This window comes from Oncorhynchus mykiss, chromosome 12, assembly GCF_013265735.2.
Source record: "Oncorhynchus mykiss isolate Arlee chromosome 12, USDA_OmykA_1.1, whole genome shotgun sequence".
NCBI classification, from domain to species: domain Eukaryota; kingdom Metazoa; phylum Chordata; class Actinopteri; order Salmoniformes; family Salmonidae; genus Oncorhynchus; species Oncorhynchus mykiss.
In genome coordinates this window covers 10,409,060-10,430,504 of record NC_048576.1, presented here as the reverse complement: position 1 = coordinate 10,430,504, position 21,445 = coordinate 10,409,060, and the positions used below count along the sequence as shown (strand labels likewise).

The window sequence follows — 21,445 nt, the reverse complement described above, 5'->3', positions numbered from 1 at the left end:
AGAAATGTGTGGAGGTGTTGAAAAACGAGTTTTAATGACCTAAGTGTATGTAAACTTCCGACTTCAACTGTATTACATGCATTCTGTTTGAGACGAGGCTAAGACATGAGACGTGCAAGACGTTTTCCTCTAAAACAGAGATGTCCTCAGGATATGGGAAAATGTTCAGACATCAATACAGCCGCTGAATATGAACAGACAGACACGTAGGCAGGGGGGAAAAAACACAGTACACACATTTTTTTTCCACTTCTCTTTTCAGTTAGTTTATTTTTTTCAATTGCTTAATAAAAAATAAAAATAAAACGAATTGACGACCAACCACAAATTCTACAGCTCATCACCCTCTGGCTGGGAGACTAGCTTGCCTCGCTTGAGTAACCACGCCAACACCTCCCATCTCATTCTGTCTCCCTCCTTCCAATGTCAATGACATGCAAATGGAGGTGCGTTGCATTCAATAGTCCGGGTACGTCACGTGACCTAAAGGTCAAGTGTCAGAGGGCGCCGGGAGGCCCAGTGTCACAGATGAGGAAGGACCCCGTTGTGTTTCAATGAGTCACCACATTGCATATGGAACCAGAATCGGCCAATAGCACTACAGCATAGCTTTCAATCTAAAATATCACAGTAATACCACACTTACCAGGCAAGAGATCATCGGTATCACAATGGATTCAGTCACTTAAAATCAAAACCCATTGATAAAATAAAAACTAAATTAACATTTTAAATAAAAACCTCAAAATAAATAAAATCAGCTCATAGGCATGCGCACACTTAGACGGATGGGTTTGTATAGATCTCCCAACTCATTATATATATATATATATATATATATGTTTCAATTCAAGACCCTCCTAGTGACTTGGGTGTGTGACTACCTTAAAGATTTGGATTCTTGATGCAAGACAGAAAAAAAAAAAAAAAAACTTCCCAGAGAGATTCAATTCAATGGGAAATCAGGAGCAAGTAATACTAGTAGTCGTAGGACTGACAGACTGTCCCAGACAGAGCAGTTCATTCAACATGACCTGAAGCCATAGTAAGAAGACATAGAAAGGCCACCTTCCTATCCACACAACCCTATTCAACCCTATAGCTAATTAGGATGTAGCCATAGTCTTTGTTTGTCCCATTCCCGCTGAGCACTCGTTCTGTTTTCTTAGATACGGGTCATTACTGTACAGTGGATTACATACAGCCCATCAAACGATAGAATGATGAGTGGGTTGGTAAATGTCAATATCATGGTAAACACATTTGCAGAAGCCAGAATAATGTGAATCACATACTAGCAACCTACATTATATCATAAAAAGAATCTGTAAAATAACACAGATTAAAAGATTTCATCATTATACAGATATAAAGACTTGCAAAATGGCTGCTTGAACAGAAGACCATTTGAAGAAGGATTTTATCATGCTTGTTTCTTCCTCCTCTTAAAGGAGCTATATTTCATTTTGCAAGAAATAATAAACTCAAATTCGGCCACTCCGTCTCAACAAGCACTCTCTACCTCCCAGCCTTCATTTATAAAACAGGACGCAAATCCATACATGTATTATAATAGATGACAAGGCCACTCTTCTGACTGACTTCAAACCAACCATGTCTATGATTCTTCCTTCTAGCCAAACCTTCCCTCTTCGTCTAGTCAACCAACACCTCAAACCTTCCCTCTTCGTCTAGTCAACCAACACCTCAAACCTTCCCTCTCAGTCTAGTCAACCAACACCTCAAATCTTACCTCTCAGTCTAGTCAACCAACACCTCAAACCTTCCCTCTTAGTCTAGTCAACCAACACCTCATACCTTCCCTCAGTCTAGTCAACCAACTCCTCAAACTTTCCCTCAGTCTAGTCAACCAACACCTCAAACCTTCCCTCTCAGTCTAGTCAACCAACTCCTCAAACCTTCCCTCTCAGTCTAGTCAACCAACTCCTCAAACCTTCCCTCAGTCTAGTCAACCAACTCCTCAAACCTTCCCTCAGTCTAGTCAACCAACACCTCAAACCTTCCCTCTCAGTCTAGTCAACCAACTCCTCAAACCTTCCCTCTCAGTCTAGTCAACCAACACCTCAAACCTCCCCTCTTAGTCTAGTCAACCAACTCCTCAAACCTTCCCTCAGTCTAGTCAACCAACTCCTCAAACCTTCCCTCAGTCTAGTCAACCAACTCCTCAAACCTTCCCTCTCAGTCTAGTCAACCAACTCCTCAAACCTTCCCTCTCAGTCGTCAACCAACTCCTCAAACCTTCCCTCAGTCTAGTCAACCAACTCCTCAAACCTTCCCTCAGTCTAGTCAACCAACTCCTCAAACCTTCCCTCAGTCTAGTCAACCAACACCTCAAACCTTCCCTCTCAGTCTAGTCAACCAACTCCTCAAAACTTCCCTCTCAGTCTAGTCAACCAACTCCTCAAACCTTCCCTCTCAGTCTAGTCAACCAACTCCTCAAACCTTCCCTCTCAGTCTAGTCAACCAACTCCTCAAACCTTCCCTCTCAGTCTAGTCAACCAACACCTCAAACCTTCCCTCTTAGTCTAGTCAACCAACACCTCAAACCTCCCCTCTTAGTCTAGTCAACCAACTCCTCAAACCTTCCCTCAGTCTAGTCAACCAACACCTCAAACCTTCCCTCTTAGTCTAGTCAACCAACACCTCAAACCTTCCCTCTCAGTCTAGTCAACCAACTCCTCAAACCTTCCCTCTCAGTCGTCAACCAACACCTCAAACCTTCCCTCTTAGTCTAGTCAACCAACACCTCAAACCTTCCCTCTTAGTCTAGTCAACCAACTCCTCAAACCTTCCCTCTTAGTCTAGTCAACCAACACCTCAAACCTTCCCTCTTAGTCTAGTCAACCAACACCTCAAACCTTCCCTCTCAGTCTAGTCAACCAACACCTCAAACTTCCCTCTTAGTCTAGTCAACCAACTCCTCAAACCTTCCCTCAGTCTAGTCAACCAACTCCTCAAACCTTCCCTCAGTCTAGTCAACCAACACCTCAAAACTTCCCTCAGTCAAGTCAACCAACACCTCAAACCTTTAATGCTAGAGGATCCTTTAATGCTAGAGGATCCTTTAATGCTAGAGGATCCTTTAATGCTAGTACACAATACCACTGTCAAAATGTATTTGTTATTTTTGAATATTTTTAAAGCAAATAATCGCCTTAAAACCATTTAAAACAAATCAAACCTGTGCAACAGATCAGCCCTAAAATATTCCATAATCATACATATTTAAACCTGATTTAAAAGAAATAATAATGATAATATTAACACAGAAGGTAACACAAGCGAGGATATTAAACCCCTCCCAAAAGGACAATGACAAAGAAGCCTCAACAAAGCAGTTGCTTGATGCTTCTCCCCCCAAGTCAGACCCAGTGTGCCCTCTCTGTCAGGGGCCTGGCTGGGTTAGCCTGGGTTGGAGGATGGGTTGGCCTGTGTGTGTCTTGCAGCCAGCCCACTTGAGTCTTCTTCCAGTAACGTTAGCCATCTGCCAGCAAGCCAGCCAGTCAAAACAAGCCAAGCAGACCAGACCCAGTGTCCCAGCCACACAAAAGGCATCTGGCAGGGGACTAAAGCAGGCCTGTCCCATGTTGCCTGGGGGGTTGGAGGGTCCCCTGGGGGGAGGTTGGCAGGAAGGCCGGGGGGAGGGGGCAGTCCTGGGGGGGAGGGAGGCAGGCAGGCAGGTCTGTGGAGGGGCAGAGAGGGAGGCCTGGGCAGAGAGGGTCGCCTGGTGAGGGGACAAACTAGAGGGAGGCATGCTCCCCCTGCCAGCCACATAGACCCCGGGGTGGAAGGGGTCTAGAGCTGAGAGGAGGAGAGGCAGAGGAAACAGATAGGGGTGGAAGGGGTCTAGAGCTGAGAGGAGGAGAGGCAGAGGAAACAGATAGGGGTGGAAGGGGTTTAGAGCTGAGAGGAGGAGAGAGAGGAACCATATAGGGGTGGAAGGGGTCGAGAACAGAGAGGAGGAGAGAGAGGAAACAGATAGGGGTGAAAGGGGTCTAGAGCTGAGAGAAGGAGGAGAGAGAGGAAACAGACAGGGGTAGTTGGCAAACAAGCACAAAGGAGATAGAGAATGAAATGTCCCTCTGGACACCACCTTCTCTTTTTAACCTCCGAGGAGACCCTCTGTTCCCCAGAGACGACTGTTACCCGAACTGTACCCCCACACACCCTTCTCCTCTATGCGCCTCACAACCACTCTTTGTCCTCCTCCCCTCTCGTTGGAACAGGCAGCATGGCCAGTCCTTTTAGTTGTGTGTGTAGTGTTTGTCTTGTTTATGCATGGTTTCACGTTTCTGTCTCATCCCCAAACCGTAACCTAAACCCTTTCGTCCCAAGATAAATTCTGTACTGCCGCCCGGTACGGTCCCATGCCTCCTAGCTATCAACCCAGTTAAGGCCTCCCTATGTCAGACAAGTGGACCTTTTTTATTTGATTTAACCAGGTAGTCTTATTGAGATAAAATGTATTTTTCAAGAGAGACCCGAAGACATGTGAACCTAGGTCCAGGCCTGGGACCTGGGTAGCTAGGCGGTGGTGAGCTTCTGAATGGTCCTGTTGTAGTACTGTGTGGTGAGGGCCTCCAGAGGGGTCCAGTGGTGAGCACGGAGCTCAATGACCTCCATGAGGAGGGAGCGGGTCAGCTGGGACTCAGCCGGACACAGCATCTTGTCCCTGGCTGTGGCAAGGAGCTCAGTCATCATCTCTGGAAGCTGCTCCTCCAGGAGATGACCTGTGGACTGCAGCTGGACGGGAGGAAGAGGAAGAGAGGGGAGGAGGGGGGTTAGGAGGAGGGAGGGAGGATGACAAGAGGGGAGGGAGGGGGGTTAGGAGGAGGGAGGAGAGGACAAGAGGGAGGAAGAGGAGAGGGGAGGAGAGTAGGAGGGACAAGGAGGAGGGAGGAGGGAAGAAGAGGAGAGGGAGGAAGAGGATGAGGGAGGGGGGTTAGGAGGAGAGGAGGAGGGAAGAGGAGGAGAGGGAGGATGAGAAGAGGAAGGGGGGTTGGGAGGAGGGAGGAGAGGACAAGAGTGAGGAAGAGGAGAGGGGAGGAGAGTAGGAGGGACGAGGAGAGGGGAGGAGAGTAGGAGGGACGAGGAGGGGGGAGGAGAGTAGGAGGGAAGAGGAGGAGGGAGGAGAGGGAGGAAGAGGATGAGGGAGGGGGGTTAGGAGGAGGAGAGAGGTGAGTCGGGTTACATCTAGCCGTCTGAATATTAAGAAGGCTAGTCAGAGACGGGTTGGCTAGCTTCAGAGTGGAGGGGGGGCGGGGTGACTAAGAGACTGGTTGGCTAGCTTCAGAGTGGGGGGGGGGGGGGGGGTGACTAGGAGACTGGTTGGCTAGCTTCAGAGTGGGGGGGGGGGGGGGGGGGGGGGGGGGTTTAAGAGACTGGTTGGCTAACTTCAGAGTGGGGGTGTCAATCTATCTGATGGATGGGTCTGGCTAGCTTCCGAGTTGGGGTGTCTGAGTTGTGGAAGGTTAGGGGCACGCTCTTTAACATATGTCTGTCACGGAAGGATGGAGTCCCATTATAGGAACCTTGGCCTGTCTGTCCTTCTGATAATCTCAAATTCCCATACAAAACAATGTGAAAATTCTGGAGGAATTCAAACAATTAGTGATTAGCTCCACTACAGCTATGGCAGACTTCTTAGAGCTGGCCTGACAGGTCACCTTCCCTGCTCTGCCCTGCCCTCGTGCTCTCTCTTTCTCTGCCTTGAACAGAGCTCCTCCCCAGCCCTCCTCTCCTCTCTAGCCCTCCTCTGATCTCCAACCCAGCTGCAGGCTCTAGTCTCTAGTCTGCAAACTAGTTTCAGACTCTGTTCTTAGCCTCTACACTACCTCAGTGTCACTCTATAATTCATACTGAGACAGAAAGATTCCTTCACTACATCCAGACAGACAACAGCCTGACTACAACTGGCTCGGGCTGAATAACACACAGTGTATACTGCATGCTCTCTGTTCTACTGCCTCTCTGTTCATTAATATACAAAGGACCGATGTGTACTGTAAGAGGCTTCAGTGAAGATGGGGAGTGTGTTGACGTACAGGACAGAATAGATAGAATATGAAGAGTACATACCTCCATAGAACAACAGAGGACTGCATCCTCCTTGACCTCGGGAGACTGCAGCAGCTGCAACAGACATGATGAGAGATGTCTCTATGGAGATACAGTATCTGTTTATTCTTTATGTCTACGGCAGTCATGCAGAGTGGCAGAAGTTACAGATATACACCCACAGCAGCGATGGGTACTATACTGTGTGTATGACGAGTGCCGTCTTTCTGTTTGGGAGGTTGAATGACAATGAAAGGAAAAACAAAGAGAGACAAAGACAGAGAGAGAGACCTGGCTCTCACGACAAGACAGGCTATGTACACACTGCCCACAAAAATGAGGTGGAAACGGAGCTGCACTTCCTAACATCCTGCCAATTGTATGACCATATTAGAGACGTACAGTACCAGTCAAAAGTTTGGACACACTTACTCATTCAAGGGTCTTTCTTTATTTTGACAAATTTCTACATTGTAGAATTATAGTGAAGACATCAAAACTATGAAATAACACATATGGAATCATGTAGTAACCAAAAAAGTGTTAAACAAATCAAAATATATTTTATATTTCAGATTCTTCAAAGTAGCCACCCTTTGCCTTGATGACAGTTTTGCATGCTCTTGGCATTCTCTCAACCAGCTTCACCTGGAATGCTTTTCCAACAGTCTTGAAGGAGTTCCCATATCTGCGTCTCACAAAGACATGGTGGTTGGAATCAAAAATCTCAAATTTGGACCCATTGCTCGTGTTTCTTGGCCCAAGCAAGTCTCTTCTTATTGGTGCCCTTTAGTAGTGGTTACTTTGCAGCAATTCGACCTTGAAGGGCCTGATTCACACAGTCTCCTCTGAACAGTTGATGCTGAGATGTGTCTGTTACTTGAACTCTGTGAAGCATTTATTTGGGCTGTAATTTCTGAGGCTGATAACTCTAATGAACGTATCCTCTGAAGCAGAGGTAACTCTGGCTCTTCCAGTTGATGGTGTTTGCGACTGCACTTGAAGAAACTTTAAAAGTTCTTGAAATTTTCTGCATTAACTAATGTGATTTTCTGGAATTTTTTTTCTCATTTTGTCTGTCATAGTTGAAGTGTACCTATGATGAAAATTACAGGCCTCATCTTTTTTAAGTGGGAGAACTTGCACAATTGGTGGCTGACTAAATACTTTTTTGCCCCACTGTACTTGGATGTGTAGTGTCAGCATTTGTTGCTGGCATGTCATGCCTAAGTTTGCTAAGTAGTTGGCAATATCAGTCGGTTTTGTAATGTATGAGCCATCTGATTAAATGAATGATGGAACTGAGTTTGTCTTTTTCCTCAAATATTTCATTGAAGGTGTCATGACGTTGCCCTCTTTGGGTACAGCGAGCACCATCCCCCTCTCTCTGTCTCCTACACTCCTACACTTTCTTCCACCTCACAGATCTTGAGGTCCGAACAACATTTATGTTCTGGAGAAGGTATAAAAGATCGGTGAAGAATCCAGCTACGAACTGGTCCATTTGGTACAATTTTGTGAAACTCATGGGAGTCGAATACGGCCATATTACCATAACGCTGTTTATATAATAGCCTCAGATATGAGGTTTACATCTAATTGTTGTATAAGATGAATGAGTGAGGATGATACTGTTTGTGTAAATTGTGTAATGGACTGTTTAATGAAGGAAACTCCAATTCCCTTTTGAGTTTAACTAAATCAGAGGACCGCCCATAAGCCCAGTTAGGACCTGGCTTCACGAGACAGCCTTTTTCTGCTCTTCAGAATAAAACCCCCACCTTGAGAATTTCTCAACAGACCATGTTTCTATCAATTACGAGAGGACAAAGGTTGCAGACCGGCTTACCTCGATAACGAGAGTGCCAAGTTTGAGAGGAGACCGAGCTTAAGGTTTGAGTAGATGGTTGAATCTTTTAACCAAACCACATGGTTAAAATCTTAGACTATCGATACCGACAGAATAAGAACAAGTCTTTGATATTAATTACTAGTCTTCAGCTAGGAATTCGGTATCATTGAACGCGAAGACCGACAACCGCCGAAACATCTATTCTACAACGATGAATGTCACTCTGAACTATCCATTCTAAATACGACAGAGAGAGAGAGAGAGAGAGAGAGAGCAGACAAACTCTCCAACAGAAATGAACTTTTCAACAGAGATCCCGACGACACACTGAGCGTAAATATATATATTGATCGCAATTGTTCCCGAATGAGTGAGCGTTCATGTGCAAAGAATTAGCATTTCAATTGTTATAATTATCAACTCTGTCGGGACTTCTCAGCTGACCCCCACCTCCCCTTTTGTCTAACAAGCCGCCATGCCGGTTTAGCCCACTAGGGCACATTCTCCTATCATTTCTTTGTAACCATCTACTTTGTTTGTGTTATGCATTTCTGTGAATTACTTAGTAAATAATCAATTTTAAGACAATTTATATATGGATGACTCAAAGTGAAGACTGGGTTTGTGCAGATAACCAACAATTGACGACGTTTGGAATGAGACGTGAAGTAAAGAATAATTCATTAATTAGAAGAGTAATTGATCAGATATTAAAATAATCTGAAAAGTTGTATTAGGAAAATTATAACTTTGTAATTTGAATATTTTCCTTGGAGCCCCGACTTCCTAGTTAATTACATTGAATTAATCAGTTTAATCGCGTAATAATAATTACAGAGTGATTTGATAAATAAGTCTTCAGTTTAATGACGCCAAAGACACGACAAAGGCGCTCCAAAGATTTTTACTATCATTCTTTATGTCATTTATCTTTGTTTCATAGTGTAGTTTCTTATTTTTTTTTCAGTTTAGTCACATGATTTCTCAATTTGCAATATGTTTGCCAATCGGTTGTGCAGCCAGAGTACCCATTCCTTTTGCCTCATCCCTCTCAACCATTTTTCAATTCCTCATCAATCCCCAGGGATTTAACAGCTTTTACAGTTATTTATTTTTTTAAATGGCGCATGCTTATTAGTAAATGGAATAAGACATTTCATAAATGTGTTAAGTGCAGCATCTGTTTGCTTCTCATTACACACCATGGACCAACAAATATTATTTACAACAACACCATAAGGAATCACTACAAAACGTATTGTATGTCCTCTTATACACTATTAGGCCCAGTCTTTGGAACTTTGGTTTTCCTAGATATGGCTACTATACTGTGATCACTACATCTGATGGATCTGGATATTGCTTTTAAACACATATCCGCAGCATGAGTAAAGATGTGATCAATACATGATTTCATTCCTGTGCTGTTTGTAAATACCCTGGTAGGTTGACTGATAACCTGAACCAGGTTGCAGACACTGGTTACAGTTTGAGGCTTTTTCTTGAGTGGGCAGCTTGATGAAAGCCAGTCAATATTTAAATCACCCAGAAAATATACCTCTCTGTTGATATCACAACCATTATCAAGCATTTCACACGTTATCCAGATACTGACTGTTAGCACTTGGTCTATAGCAGCTTCCCACCAGAACGGGCTTTAGGTGAGGCAGATGAACCTGTAGCCATATTACTTCAACAGTATTTAACATGAGATCCTCTCTAATCTTTACAGGAATGTGATTCTGAATATAAACAGCAACACCACCACTGACATTTATTTTCTGTAAATGTTATAACCTTGTATTGCTGCCACTGTATCAAAGGTAATGTCTAATTGAGTTTCAGAGAGTGTCTGGATATGAATGTGATCTGTTACTAGAAAGTTATACATTTCATGAACCTTGTTTCTTAAGCTACATATGTTAACGTGGGCTATTTTGAGTACTTTTCTGGGATGCTTGCTTGTTTTCATTGCTTTACTGAGAAGCTTAGCAGAAGTAGATATTATCATGTTATTTAATGTTAGTTTGTGCAGGGTGAGATGCACACAGTAGACTTCGTACTAGGGCACACCGCCTTAGTGCTAACAGCATAAATCTGGTTCATAGACACATGATTGCTGCATACAATAGGTGTAGGATCAGGGCAGTTAGAGGTACATACATTAGGTTACTTACATTGTGTCTACCAACGCCACTGGTATAATGTACATTTGCTAAAGCATTATGCTGAGTCAGCGACACAATGGTAGGGATAAGCTGAGCTGGGGTCATTGATAAGTCATTGTCTCAACGCAGCCGTATAATGCTGTGAAAGGATCCAGGAAACCAAGTGATTTGGGAGGATCCCATCCTCCTTATAAAACGTGTTTTGTTTCAAAAATTGTCATCAAAAGTTACACCCATTGAGCTGCAATGATCACGTAGCCAGTTGTGAAGAGAAAAAAAAATCCTGCTAAAGTGTTCAATGACACGATTCAGAGAGGGCACAAGGACCAGATATGATGGGTATTTTATTAGTGTCTAGCAGAGAGTCAATCAGCTCTTTGAAATCCAGTTTCAACTGTTTAGTAAATGTCATTTACCCGAGCTCCGGGGTAGGACATTGTTTCAGCACCAGGAACTGTCACATTCCTTACCATGGAGCTGCCCAAAATCACGGCTGGCGAGAATGACTTAGAGATCCAACCCACTCCCACGCTTCACAGGATGGTGCTGGCATCCACAGCTCGTGACATGCAACCATCGTTGATTGCCATGCTCCTCTTGCTGTGCTATTTCGACTCCGCTACCAGATGGGGGAGGAGAGGCAGGAGATGGCTCCCCTGGCGAACCAACACCGGCCAGTCGGTGCGAACGCCATCCAAGGAACAGGCGTAGAAATTTCCTCAGTTTCTTAAGTAGGCTGGCGACCTGTGTGATCAAGGAAGCCACATCAAGCCTATAATCCTCGGAAAGCAAACAATTATCGCACTGGAACTCTGAGTTATCTGGTTTGTCCTGAAACAAAGCGTAGTAGATACAGCTCCTACAGAGCAGGAACCGATCATTTACCTCTCTAGACAAAGAGGGCTCCATTGGAAAACTCATCTGGAACTATTCATTTACCTCTCTAGACAAAGAGGGCTCCATTGGAAAACTCATCTGGAACTATCCATTTACCTCTCTAGACAAAGAGGGCTCCATTGGAAAACTCATCTGGAACTATTAATTTACCTCTCTAGACAAAGAGGGCTCCATTGGAAAACTCATCTGGAACTATTCATTTACCTCTCTAGACAAAGAGGGCTCCATGGGAAAACTCATCTGGAACTATTCATTTACCTCTCTAGACAAAGAGGGCTCCATTGGAAAACTCATCTGGAACTATCCATTTACCTCTCTAGACAAAGAGGGCTCCATGGGAAAACTAATCTGGAACTATTCATTTACCTCTCTAGACAAAGAGGGCTCCATGGGAAAACTCATCTGGAACTATCCATTTACCTCTCTAGACAAAGAGGGCTCCATGGGAAAACTCATCTGGAACTATTAATTTACCTCTCTAGACAAAGAGGGCTCCATTGGAAAACTCATCTCTGACTAACTTCATTAGCTTGATGGCTAACGTTAGCAGTTAGTTTATTTCACTTTTGTTTATTATCTATTTCACTGGCTTTGGCAATGTAGACATGTGTGTCCCATGCCAATAAAGTCCTTTCAATTTAACTGAGAGAGAAAGAGCAAGATGTGAAATCTTGGCTCACTAACAGCTCAGTCCAAACAGAACAGGGTTGTAAAATCCAGTCAGGACCAAACTATGGTTGGGCGGTAGCTACCGAATGGCATATTTGGAGAGTTTGGACATTGTACAAGCAAATGTGAATGAGAGATGATGTGCAAATGAACAAAGTTTTAACGCATGTAGTTCTGGCTCTCCAGCAGCTCGTCTACATGTCTTTTCTATGTGTAGTCTGGAGTCACTAGGAGAAGAGGAGGGGCAAAAGAGGAGAAGAGGAGGTGCAGAAGAGGAGAAGAGGAGGGGCAGAAGAGGAGAAGAGGAGGGGCAGAAGAGGAGAAGAGGAGGGGCAGAAGAGGAGAAGAGGAGGGGCAAAAGAGGAGAAGAGGAGGGGCAGAAGAGGAGAAGAGGAGGGGCAGAAGAGGAGAAGAGGAGGGGCAGAAGAGGAGAAGAGGAGGGGCAGAAGAGGAGAAGAGGAGGGGCAGAAGAGGAGAAGAGGAGGGGCAGAAGAGGAGAAGAGGAGGGGCAGAAGAGGAGAAGAGGAGGGGCAGAAGAGGAGAAGAGGAGGGGCAGAAGGGTTGAGAAGAGGAAGGGCAGAAGAGGAGAAGAGGAGGGGCAGAAGAGGAGAAGAGGAGGGGCAGAAGAGGAGAAGAGGGGCAGAAGAGGAGAAGAGGAGGGGCAGAAGAGGAGAAGAGGAGGGGCAGAAGAGGAGAAGAGGAGGGGCAGAAGAGGAGAAGAGGAGGGGCAGAAGAGGAGAAGAGGAAGGGCAGAAGAGGAGAAGAGGAAGGGCAGAAGGGTTGAGAACAAAGAGGAGAAAAAAAACTGCAAGGAAATCAAAATGGCACCGGCAGTTATACAAAAAACTAATCCAAAAAGGGCTTTGCCTTCAACACTGTAGACGACTACCGCCACCTTATTCATTCAGCCACTTAGTTACAGCAAGTTAGACTAGGAATTGTGCATTTTACACACCAACAACAACAAATAGACACAATGCATAAGAAATATCTTGCTGCCTTTTGTAAGCACAGATCTAAAATGCTTCACATTGTCATTTCTGCTCAGCATTAGATTCACTTTGTTCATTTGCACAACATCTCTCATTCACATTTGCTTGTAAAATTTCCAAACTGCATCAAAGCTGGGACCGAGACTGAAAAACAGCTTCTATCTCAAGGCCATCAGACTGTTAAACAACCACCACTAACATTGAGTGGCTGCTGCCAACATACTGACTCATCTCTAGCCACTTTAATAATTATAATGTATGTAATAAATGTATCACTAGCCACTTTAAACAATGCCACTTTATATAATGTTTACATACCCTACATTACTCATCTCATATGTATATACTGTACTCTATACCATCTACTACATCTTGCCTATGCCGTTCGGCCATCGCTCATTCATAAATTTGAATGTACATATTCTTATTCATTCCTTTACACTTGTGTGTATAAGGTAGTTGTTGTGAAATTGTTAGGTTAGATTACTTGTTAGATATTACTGAATGGTCAGAACTAGAAGCACAAGCATTTCGCTACACTCGCATTAACATCTGCTAACCATGTGTATGTGACAAATAACATTTGATTTGATTTTGTGCTTCAGTTGCACTTCAAACTTGAATGAGAATTCAAGACCGGGCATTCTGTCAGTAGACAGTGCTCCTACTGATGTGTAGTTCCAGTACTTTTCTTGGTCTAGCCAGCCTATTTTTTCTCTGGTAAAATGCAAGGTTATCTTTAGGCCTAAACATTAGAAATATGATGGACATGTGTCGTTTTTGCAAAAAAGACCTTGCTTTTTCATTGTAAGCTCATTTATTTATGTGGCTGCCAGCCAAATAGCATTTCTGTTGTCTTCTGATGAAAATGAAGCTATTTTATGTCAAATGTGTTGCACTAATGTATTTTGTGTGAAGGGAAACTATAGTTGCACGTCCCTGATCACTCTACTGAAGCAGAAAAACACTTGACGTCCATAATAAAATGCGACCCCTGTCAATGCACATCTGCTCTCGCTTTCTCCTGCTATTAACAAACAAACAAACAAACAAACACGTGACTCAGGCTCAACTGTTCTGGGTATATATAATGTTATATAATGTAAAATAATGTGACAGGTGAAATAAGAATCTGCTTTATCTCCTAACGTATTGCACAAGTTGACTGCAGGTATTTAATAGAAAATAAAAAAAAGAGTTAAAAATATTAAAATGATTGAAAAACCATCCCACGGCTATTTACAAATATCCCTGTATATGGTACAGTACATTTTTGCAAATGTATAAAAGTACTCCGTACTTTGTTCAAGCATGTTGGCAGAGATTACAGCCTCGAGTCTTCTTGGGTATGACCTTACAAGCCTGGCACACCTGTATTTGTGGAGTTTCTCTAGTTATTCTCTGCATATCCTCTCAAGCGCTTGTCAGGTTGGATGAGGAGCGTTGCTGCACAGCTATTTTCAGGTCTCTCCAGAGATGTTCGATCGGGTTCAAGTCCGGGCTCTGGCTGGGCCACTCAAGGACATTCAGAGACTTGTCCCGAAGCCACTCCTGCGTTGTCTTGGCTGTGTGCTTTGGGTCATTGTCCTGTTGGAGGATGAACCCTCGCCCCAGTCTGAGGTCCTGAGCAGGTTTTCATCAAGGATCTCGTTGTACTTTGCTCCGTTCATCTTTCCCTCGATCCTGACTAGTCTCCCAGTCCCCCAAACTGAAAAACATCCTCACAGCATGATGCTGCCGCCACTATGTTATTTCACTGTAGGGATAGTGCCAGGTTTCTTTCAGACGTGACGCTTGGCATTCAGGCCAAAGAGTTCAATCTGGGTTTCATCAGAAAAAGAGAATCTTGTTTCTCATGGTCAGAGTCTTTTAGGTGCCTTTTGGCAAACTACAAGCGGGCTGCGAGGAACTCTAACCCAGAAGCTTATAAGAAATCCTGCTATGCCCGCCAATGAACCATCAAACAGGCAAAGAGTCAATACAGGGCCAAGATTGAATCGTACTACACTGGCTCCGACATTCATCTTATGTGGCAGGGCCTGCAAACTATTACAGACTACAAAGGGAAGCACAGCCGCAAGCTGCCCAGTGACACGAGCCTACCAGACGAGCTAAATCACTATGTTCCCTTTGAGGAAAGCAACACTGAGGCATGCATGAGAGCATCAGCTGTTCCGGACGACTGTGTGATCACGCTCTCTGAAACCGACGTGAGTAAGACGTTTAAACAGGTCAACATTCACAAGGCTGCGGGGCCAGATCGATTATCAAGACGTGTGCTCTGGGCATGTGCTGATGAACTGGCAGGTGTCTTCACTGACATTTTCAACATGTCCCTGATTGAGTCTGTAATACCAACATGTTTCAAGCAGACCACCACCACTGTGCCCAAGAACACGAAGGCAACCTGCCCAAATGACTACAGACCCGTAGCTCTTATGTCCGTAGCCATGAAGTGCTTTGAAAGGCTGGTCATGGCTCACATTAACACCATAATCCCAGAAACCCTAGACCCACTCCTATTTGCATACCGCCCCAACAGATCCACAGATGATGCAATCTCCATTTCACTCCACACTGCCCTTTCCCACCTGGACAAAAGGAACACCTACCTGAGAATGCTATTCATTGACTACAGCTCAGCGTTCAACACCAGAGTACCCTCAAAGCTCATCACTAAGCTAAGGATCCTGGGACTAAACACCTCCCTCTGCAACTGGATCCTGGACTTCCTGAAGGGCCGCCCCCAGGTGGTAAGTGTAGGTAACAACACATCCACCACGCTGATCCTCAACACAGGAGCCCCTCAGGGATGCGTGCTCAGTCCCCTCCTGTAATCCCTGTTCATGACTGCACGGCCAGGCATGACTCCAACACCATCATTAAGTTTGCAGACAACACAACAGTGGTAGGCCTGATCTCCGACAACGACGAGACTATAGGGAGAAGGTCAGAGACCTGGCCGGGTGGTGCCAGAATAACAACCTATCCCTCAACGTAACCAAGACTAAGGAGATGATTGTGGACAACAGGAAAAGGAGAACTGAGCACGCCCACATTATCATCGACAGGGTTGTAGTGGCGCAGGTTGAGAGATTCAAGTTCCTTGGCGTCCACATCACCAACAAACTAGAATGGTCCAAACACACCAAGACAGTCGTAAAGAGGGCACGACAACGCCTATTCCCCCTCATGAAACGAAAAAAATTTGGCATGGGTCCTGAGATCCTCAAAAGGTTCTACAGCTGCAACGTCGAGAGCACTGGTTGCATCACTGCCTGGTACGGCAATTGCTCGGCCGCAAGGCATTACAGAGGGTAATGCGTACGGCCCAGTACATCACTGGGGCTAAGCTGCCTGCCATCTAGGACCTCGACACCAGGCGGTGTCAGAGGAAGGCCCTAAAAATTGTCAAAGACCCCAGCCACCCCAGTCATAGACTGTTCTCTCTACTACCGCATGGCAAGCAGTACCGGAGTGCCAAGTCTAGGACAAAAAGGCTTCTCAACAGTTTTTACCCCCAAGCCATAAGACTCCTGAACAGGTAATAAAATTGCTACCCGGACTATTTGCAATGTGTGCCCCCCCCAACCCCAACATACTACCTCAATCAGCCCGACTAACCGGTGCCTGTGTATAGCCTCGCTACTGTATATAGGCTCGCTACTGTATGTAGGCTCGCTACTGTATATAGGCTTGCTACTGTATATAGGTTCGCTACTGTATATAGGCTCGCTATTGTATATAGCCTCGCTACTGTATATAGCCTCGCTCCTGTGTATAGCCTCGCTACTGTGTATAGCCTCGCTACTGTGTATAGCCTCGCTACTGTGTATAGCCTCGCTACTGTGTATAGCCTCGCTACTGTGTATAGCCTCGCTACTGTGTATAGCCTCTACTGTATATAGCCTCTACTGTATATAGCCTCACTACTGTTATTTTTCACTGTTGTTTTTATTTCTTTACTTACCTATTGTTCACCTAATACCTTTGATTTAAATGTTTTAAATTGCACTGTTGGTTAGGGCCTGTAAGTAAGCATTTCACTGTAAGGTCCACACCTGTTGTATTCGGCCCACGTGACAAATAAACTTTGATTTGATGTGCCTTTTACAGAGGACTGGCTTCCGTCTTGCCACTCTACCATAAAGGCCTGCTTGGTAGAGGTCTGCAGAGATGGTTGTAATTCCGGAAGGTTCTCCCATCTCCACAGGGGAACTCTGGAGCTCTGTCATAATGACCATCAGGTTCTTGGCCCTTCTATTGCTCAGTTTGGCCAGGCAACCTTCTTCTAGGAAGCGTCTTGGTGGTTCCAAACTTCTTCCATTAAGAATGATGAAAGCCACTGTGTTTTTGGGGACCTTCAATGTACAAATGTTTTGGTACTCTTCCCCAGATCTGTGCCTCGACACAATCCTGTCTCGGAGCTCTAGGGAAAAAATCCTTCAACCTCATGGCTTGGTATTTGCTCTGACAGGCACTGTCAACTGTGGGACCTTATAGACAGTTATGTGCCTTTCCAAATCATGTCCAATCAATGTAATTTACCACAGGTGGACTCCAATCTGAAAACATCTTAAGGATGATCAATGGAAACAATGCATAGGAGCTCATGTTCCAGTCTCACAGCAACGGGTCTGAATACTTATGTAAGCAGCTATTTCAGTTTTCAAAAAATGTTAAAACCTGTTTTCACTTTGCCATTATGGGGTGTTGTGTGTAGATTGATAAGGATGTTTTATTTATTTAATCAATTTTAGAATAAGGCTGTAACGTAACAAAATGTGGAAAAAGTGGCTTGAATACTCTCTGAATGCACTTTATATCATATGGAGCAGAGACAAGAGGAGCAGGTCAGAGCAGAGAGGAGCAGGTCAGAGCAGAGAGGAGCAGGTCAGATCAGGTCAGAGCAGAGAGGAGCAGGTCAGAGCAGAGAGGAGCAGGTCAGAGAAGAGAGGAGCAGAGAGGAGCAGAGAGGAGCAGGTCAGAGCAGAGAGGAGCAGGTCAGAGCAGAGAGGAGCAGGTCAGAGCAGAGAGGAGCAGGTCAGAGCAGAGAGGAGCAGGTCAGAGCAGAGAGGAGCAGGTCAGAGCAGAGAGGAGCAGGTCAGAGCAGAGAGGAGCAGATCAGAGAGGAGCAGAGCAGAGAGGAGCAGAGACAAGAGGAGCAGGTTAGAGCAGAGAGGAGCAGGTCAGAGCAGAGAGGAGCAGAGTAGAGGAGCAGGTCAGAGCAGAGTAGAGGAGCAGGTCAGAGCAGAGTAGAGGAGCAGGTCAGAGCAGAGTAGAGGAGCAGGTCAGAGCAGAGAGGAGCAGAGTATAGGAGCAGGTCAGAGCAGAGAGGAGTAGAGTAGAGGAGCAGAGTAGAGGAGCAGGTAAGAGCAGAGAGGAGCAGAGCAGAGAGGAGCAGAGCAGAGAGGAGCAGAGCAGAGAGGAGCAGAGCAGAGAGGAGCAGAGCAGAGAGGAGCAGAGCAGAGAGGAGCAGAGCAGAGAGGAGCAAAGCAGAGAGGCGAGGAGTAGAGAGGAGTAGAGAGGGGCAGAGTGTTCTTTCTATCAGAGAACAAAAGGAAATTGACGACTGTGCTGCCAAAAAGTTGAAAAAATACACACCACAGACATGCACTTCTCATGAGCTACGAGCCATAGCAGGAAAATAACGGTACGTAGTGCTGAAGAAGTTAAGTACACAAATTCCACCCTGAAAAAGGATGTGTCCCAAATGGCACCACATTCCCTATAAGTGCACTACTTTTGACCAGGGCCCACAAGGTTCTGGTTAAAAGTAATTCACTACGAAGGGAATAGGATGCCATTTGGCACGCATGCCAGAGATATTTTCCAAACACTAAAGACCATTAAGAGTGAAGTGGTTGGTGCATTATGCCTAAGCTGCTGAACCAATCCATGGCCAGCCCTCACAGAGACATTGACCTTTCACCTCTGAGGGATTTGTGTGGGTGGGAGCCGGGGAGATGGGGCCGCAGGGTCCAGAGATAATTGCCTTCCTAACTTAAACAGCGCCAGTTCAGAAAAAAATATCCACACGGGAAGGGAACATCATTCATGAGCCGTGCAGAAGAAGTGTGGTGATTGGTCAGGAAAGCATCAAGGATGAGGGGGTTGGGCTGAGCTGGGGGAAACAGAGGGTGAGGAACTATTTTGTACTAGAAAACACATTCTAATGATGTTTTTGTTGTGGGTGCTTATATTTGTCATATTTCACAAATACTAGTGTAATAACGTGTAATTGTGCCCTTGCCTAGGCACACTCAAAGCCTTGCACTAGCTACTGGGCCTTATGAAACTCAAGTCGGCAGGAGAGACTAGCTTGGCGTAACTATGTACTACAACAAACACACATTAAGCTGCATCGGTAGAGATGCCTGGAAGGGCGGTAGGTCGCTTGGCACTAACCTTGGCATGTCCCCCAGGGTTGCTGGACGGGGAGGTGAATGTTGTGTCTGTATCTGAAATGGTACCCTATTTTCCTACAAAGTGCACTACTTTTGACCAGGGCCCATGGGTCATTACTTTCAGATGCAGGTTGAATCTCCTAGCTTGGCCCTGAGGGAATTACTTGGCTGCCTGCTAACAGATGGTCTGGGCCTCATCACTCCATAATGTGCCACGCTGCAGCACAGCGCCAAGCCACCGCTAAGCCCACCCTCCCTGAGCTTAGCTCCTGCAGTTTGTCTGGGAGGGTGTGTGAGAGAGAGGAGCATCAGACAGTATAGCAAGTGGAGCATCAGACAGGATAGCGAGGGGAGCATCAGACAGGATAGCGAGGGGAGCATCAGACAGGATAGCGAGGGGAGCATCAGACAGGATAGCGAGGGGAGCATCAGACAGGATAGCGAGGGGAGCATCAGACAGGATAGCGAGGGGAGCATCAGACAGGATAGCGAGGGGAGCATCAGACAGGATAGTGAGAGCAGCTTCAAACACTAACCGCTGCTGTTCAGTAAACACACTAAGCTAAGGTATGCTGCTGTTCAGTAAACACACTAAGCTAAGGTACGCTGCTGTTCAGTAAACACACTAAGCTAAGGTACGCTGCTGTTCAGTAAACACACTAAGCTAAGGTACGCTGCTGTTCAGTAAACACACTAAGCTAAGGTACGCTGCTGTTCAGTAAACACACTACGATACGATATGGTACGCTGCTGTTCAGTAAACACACTACGATACGGTACGGTGCTGTTCAGTAAACACACTACGATATGGTACGCTGCTGTTCAGTAAACACACTACGATACGATATGGTACGCTGCTGTTCAGTAAACACACTAAGCTAAGGTACGCTGCTGTTCAGTAAACACACTACGATACGGTACGCTGCTGTTCAGTAAACACACTACGATACGGTACGGTGCTGTTCAGTAAACACACTACGATACGGTACGCTGCTGTTCAGTAAACACACTACGATACGCTGCTGTTCAGTAAACACACTACGATACGGTACGGTGCAGTTCAGTAAACACACTAAGCTAAGGTACGCTGCTGTTCAGTAAACACACTACGATACGGTACGGTACGCTGCTGTTCAGTAAACACACTACGATACGATACGATACGGTACGGTACGGTGCAGTTCAGTAAACACACTAAGCTAAGGTACGCTGCTGTTCAGTAAACACACTACGATACGGTACGCTGCTGTTCAGTAAACACACTACGATACGCTGCTGTTCAGTAAACACACTACGATACGCTGCTGTTCAGTAAACACACTACGATACGGTACGCTGCTGTTCAGTAAACACACTACGATACGGTACGCTGCTGTTCAGTAAACACACTACGATACGCTGCTGTTCAGTAAACACACTAAGCTAAGGTACGCTGCTGTTCAGTAAACACACTACGATACGCTGCTGTTCAGTAAACACACTAAGCTAAGGTACGCTGCTGTTCAGTAAACACACTACGATACGGTACGCTGCTGTTCAGTAAACACACTACGATACGGTACGCTGCTGTTCAGTAAACACACTACGATACGGTACGCTGCTGTTCAGTAAACACACTACGATACGGTACGCTGCTGTTCAGTAAACACACTACGATACGATACGCTGCTGTTCAGTAAACACACTACGATACGGTACGATACGCTGCTGTTCAGTAAACACACTAAGCTAAGGTACGCTGCTGTTCAGTAAACACACTACGGTACGGTACGCTGCTGCTCAGTAAACACACTACGATACGGTACGCTGCTGTTCAGTAAACACACTACGATACGGTACGCTGCTGTTCAGTAAACACACTACGATACGGTACGCTGCTGTTCAGTAAACACACTACGATACGGTACGCTGCTGTTCAGTAAACACACTAAGCTAAGGTACGCTGCTGTTCAGTAAACACACTACGATACGGTACGCTGCTGTTCAGTAAACACACTACGATACGATACGCTGCTGTTCAGTAAACACACTACGATACGGTACGGTACGCTGCTGTTCAGTAAACACACTACGATACGGTACGCTGCTGTTCAGTAAATACACTACGATACGATACGCTGCTGTTCAGTAAACACACTACGATACGGTACGCTGCTGTTCAGTAAACACACTACGATACGGTACGCTGCTGTTCAGTAAACACACTAAGCTAAGGTACGCTGCTGTTCAGTAAACACACTACGATACGATACGGTACGCTGCTGTTCAGTAAACACACTACGATACGATACGGTACGCTGCTGTTCAGTAAACACACTACGATATGGTACGGTGCAGTTCAGTAAACACACTAAGCTAAGGTACGCTGCTGTTCAGTAAACA

At 45.4% G+C, this 21,445-nt stretch overlaps 1 protein-coding gene across 1 annotated transcript in view; it reads right to left on the bottom strand.

The window, feature by feature from the left end:
* Positions 1-238: 238 nt before the first annotated feature.
* Positions 239-21,445, bottom strand: part of ctif (CBP80/20-dependent translation initiation factor) — a 192,740-nt gene continuing 171,533 nt past the window's right edge. Inside the window, exons 13-15 of the mRNA XM_036937075.1 lie at positions 6,100-6,153; positions 2,880-4,764; positions 239-2,706 (exon numbers count right to left, since the gene is read on the bottom strand). Coding sequence (XP_036792970.1) covers positions 4,546-4,764; positions 6,100-6,153 — 273 coding nt within the window. The 3' untranslated portion in view covers positions 239-2,706; positions 2,880-4,545. The remainder of the gene's footprint in view (positions 2,707-2,879; positions 4,765-6,099; positions 6,154-21,445) is intronic.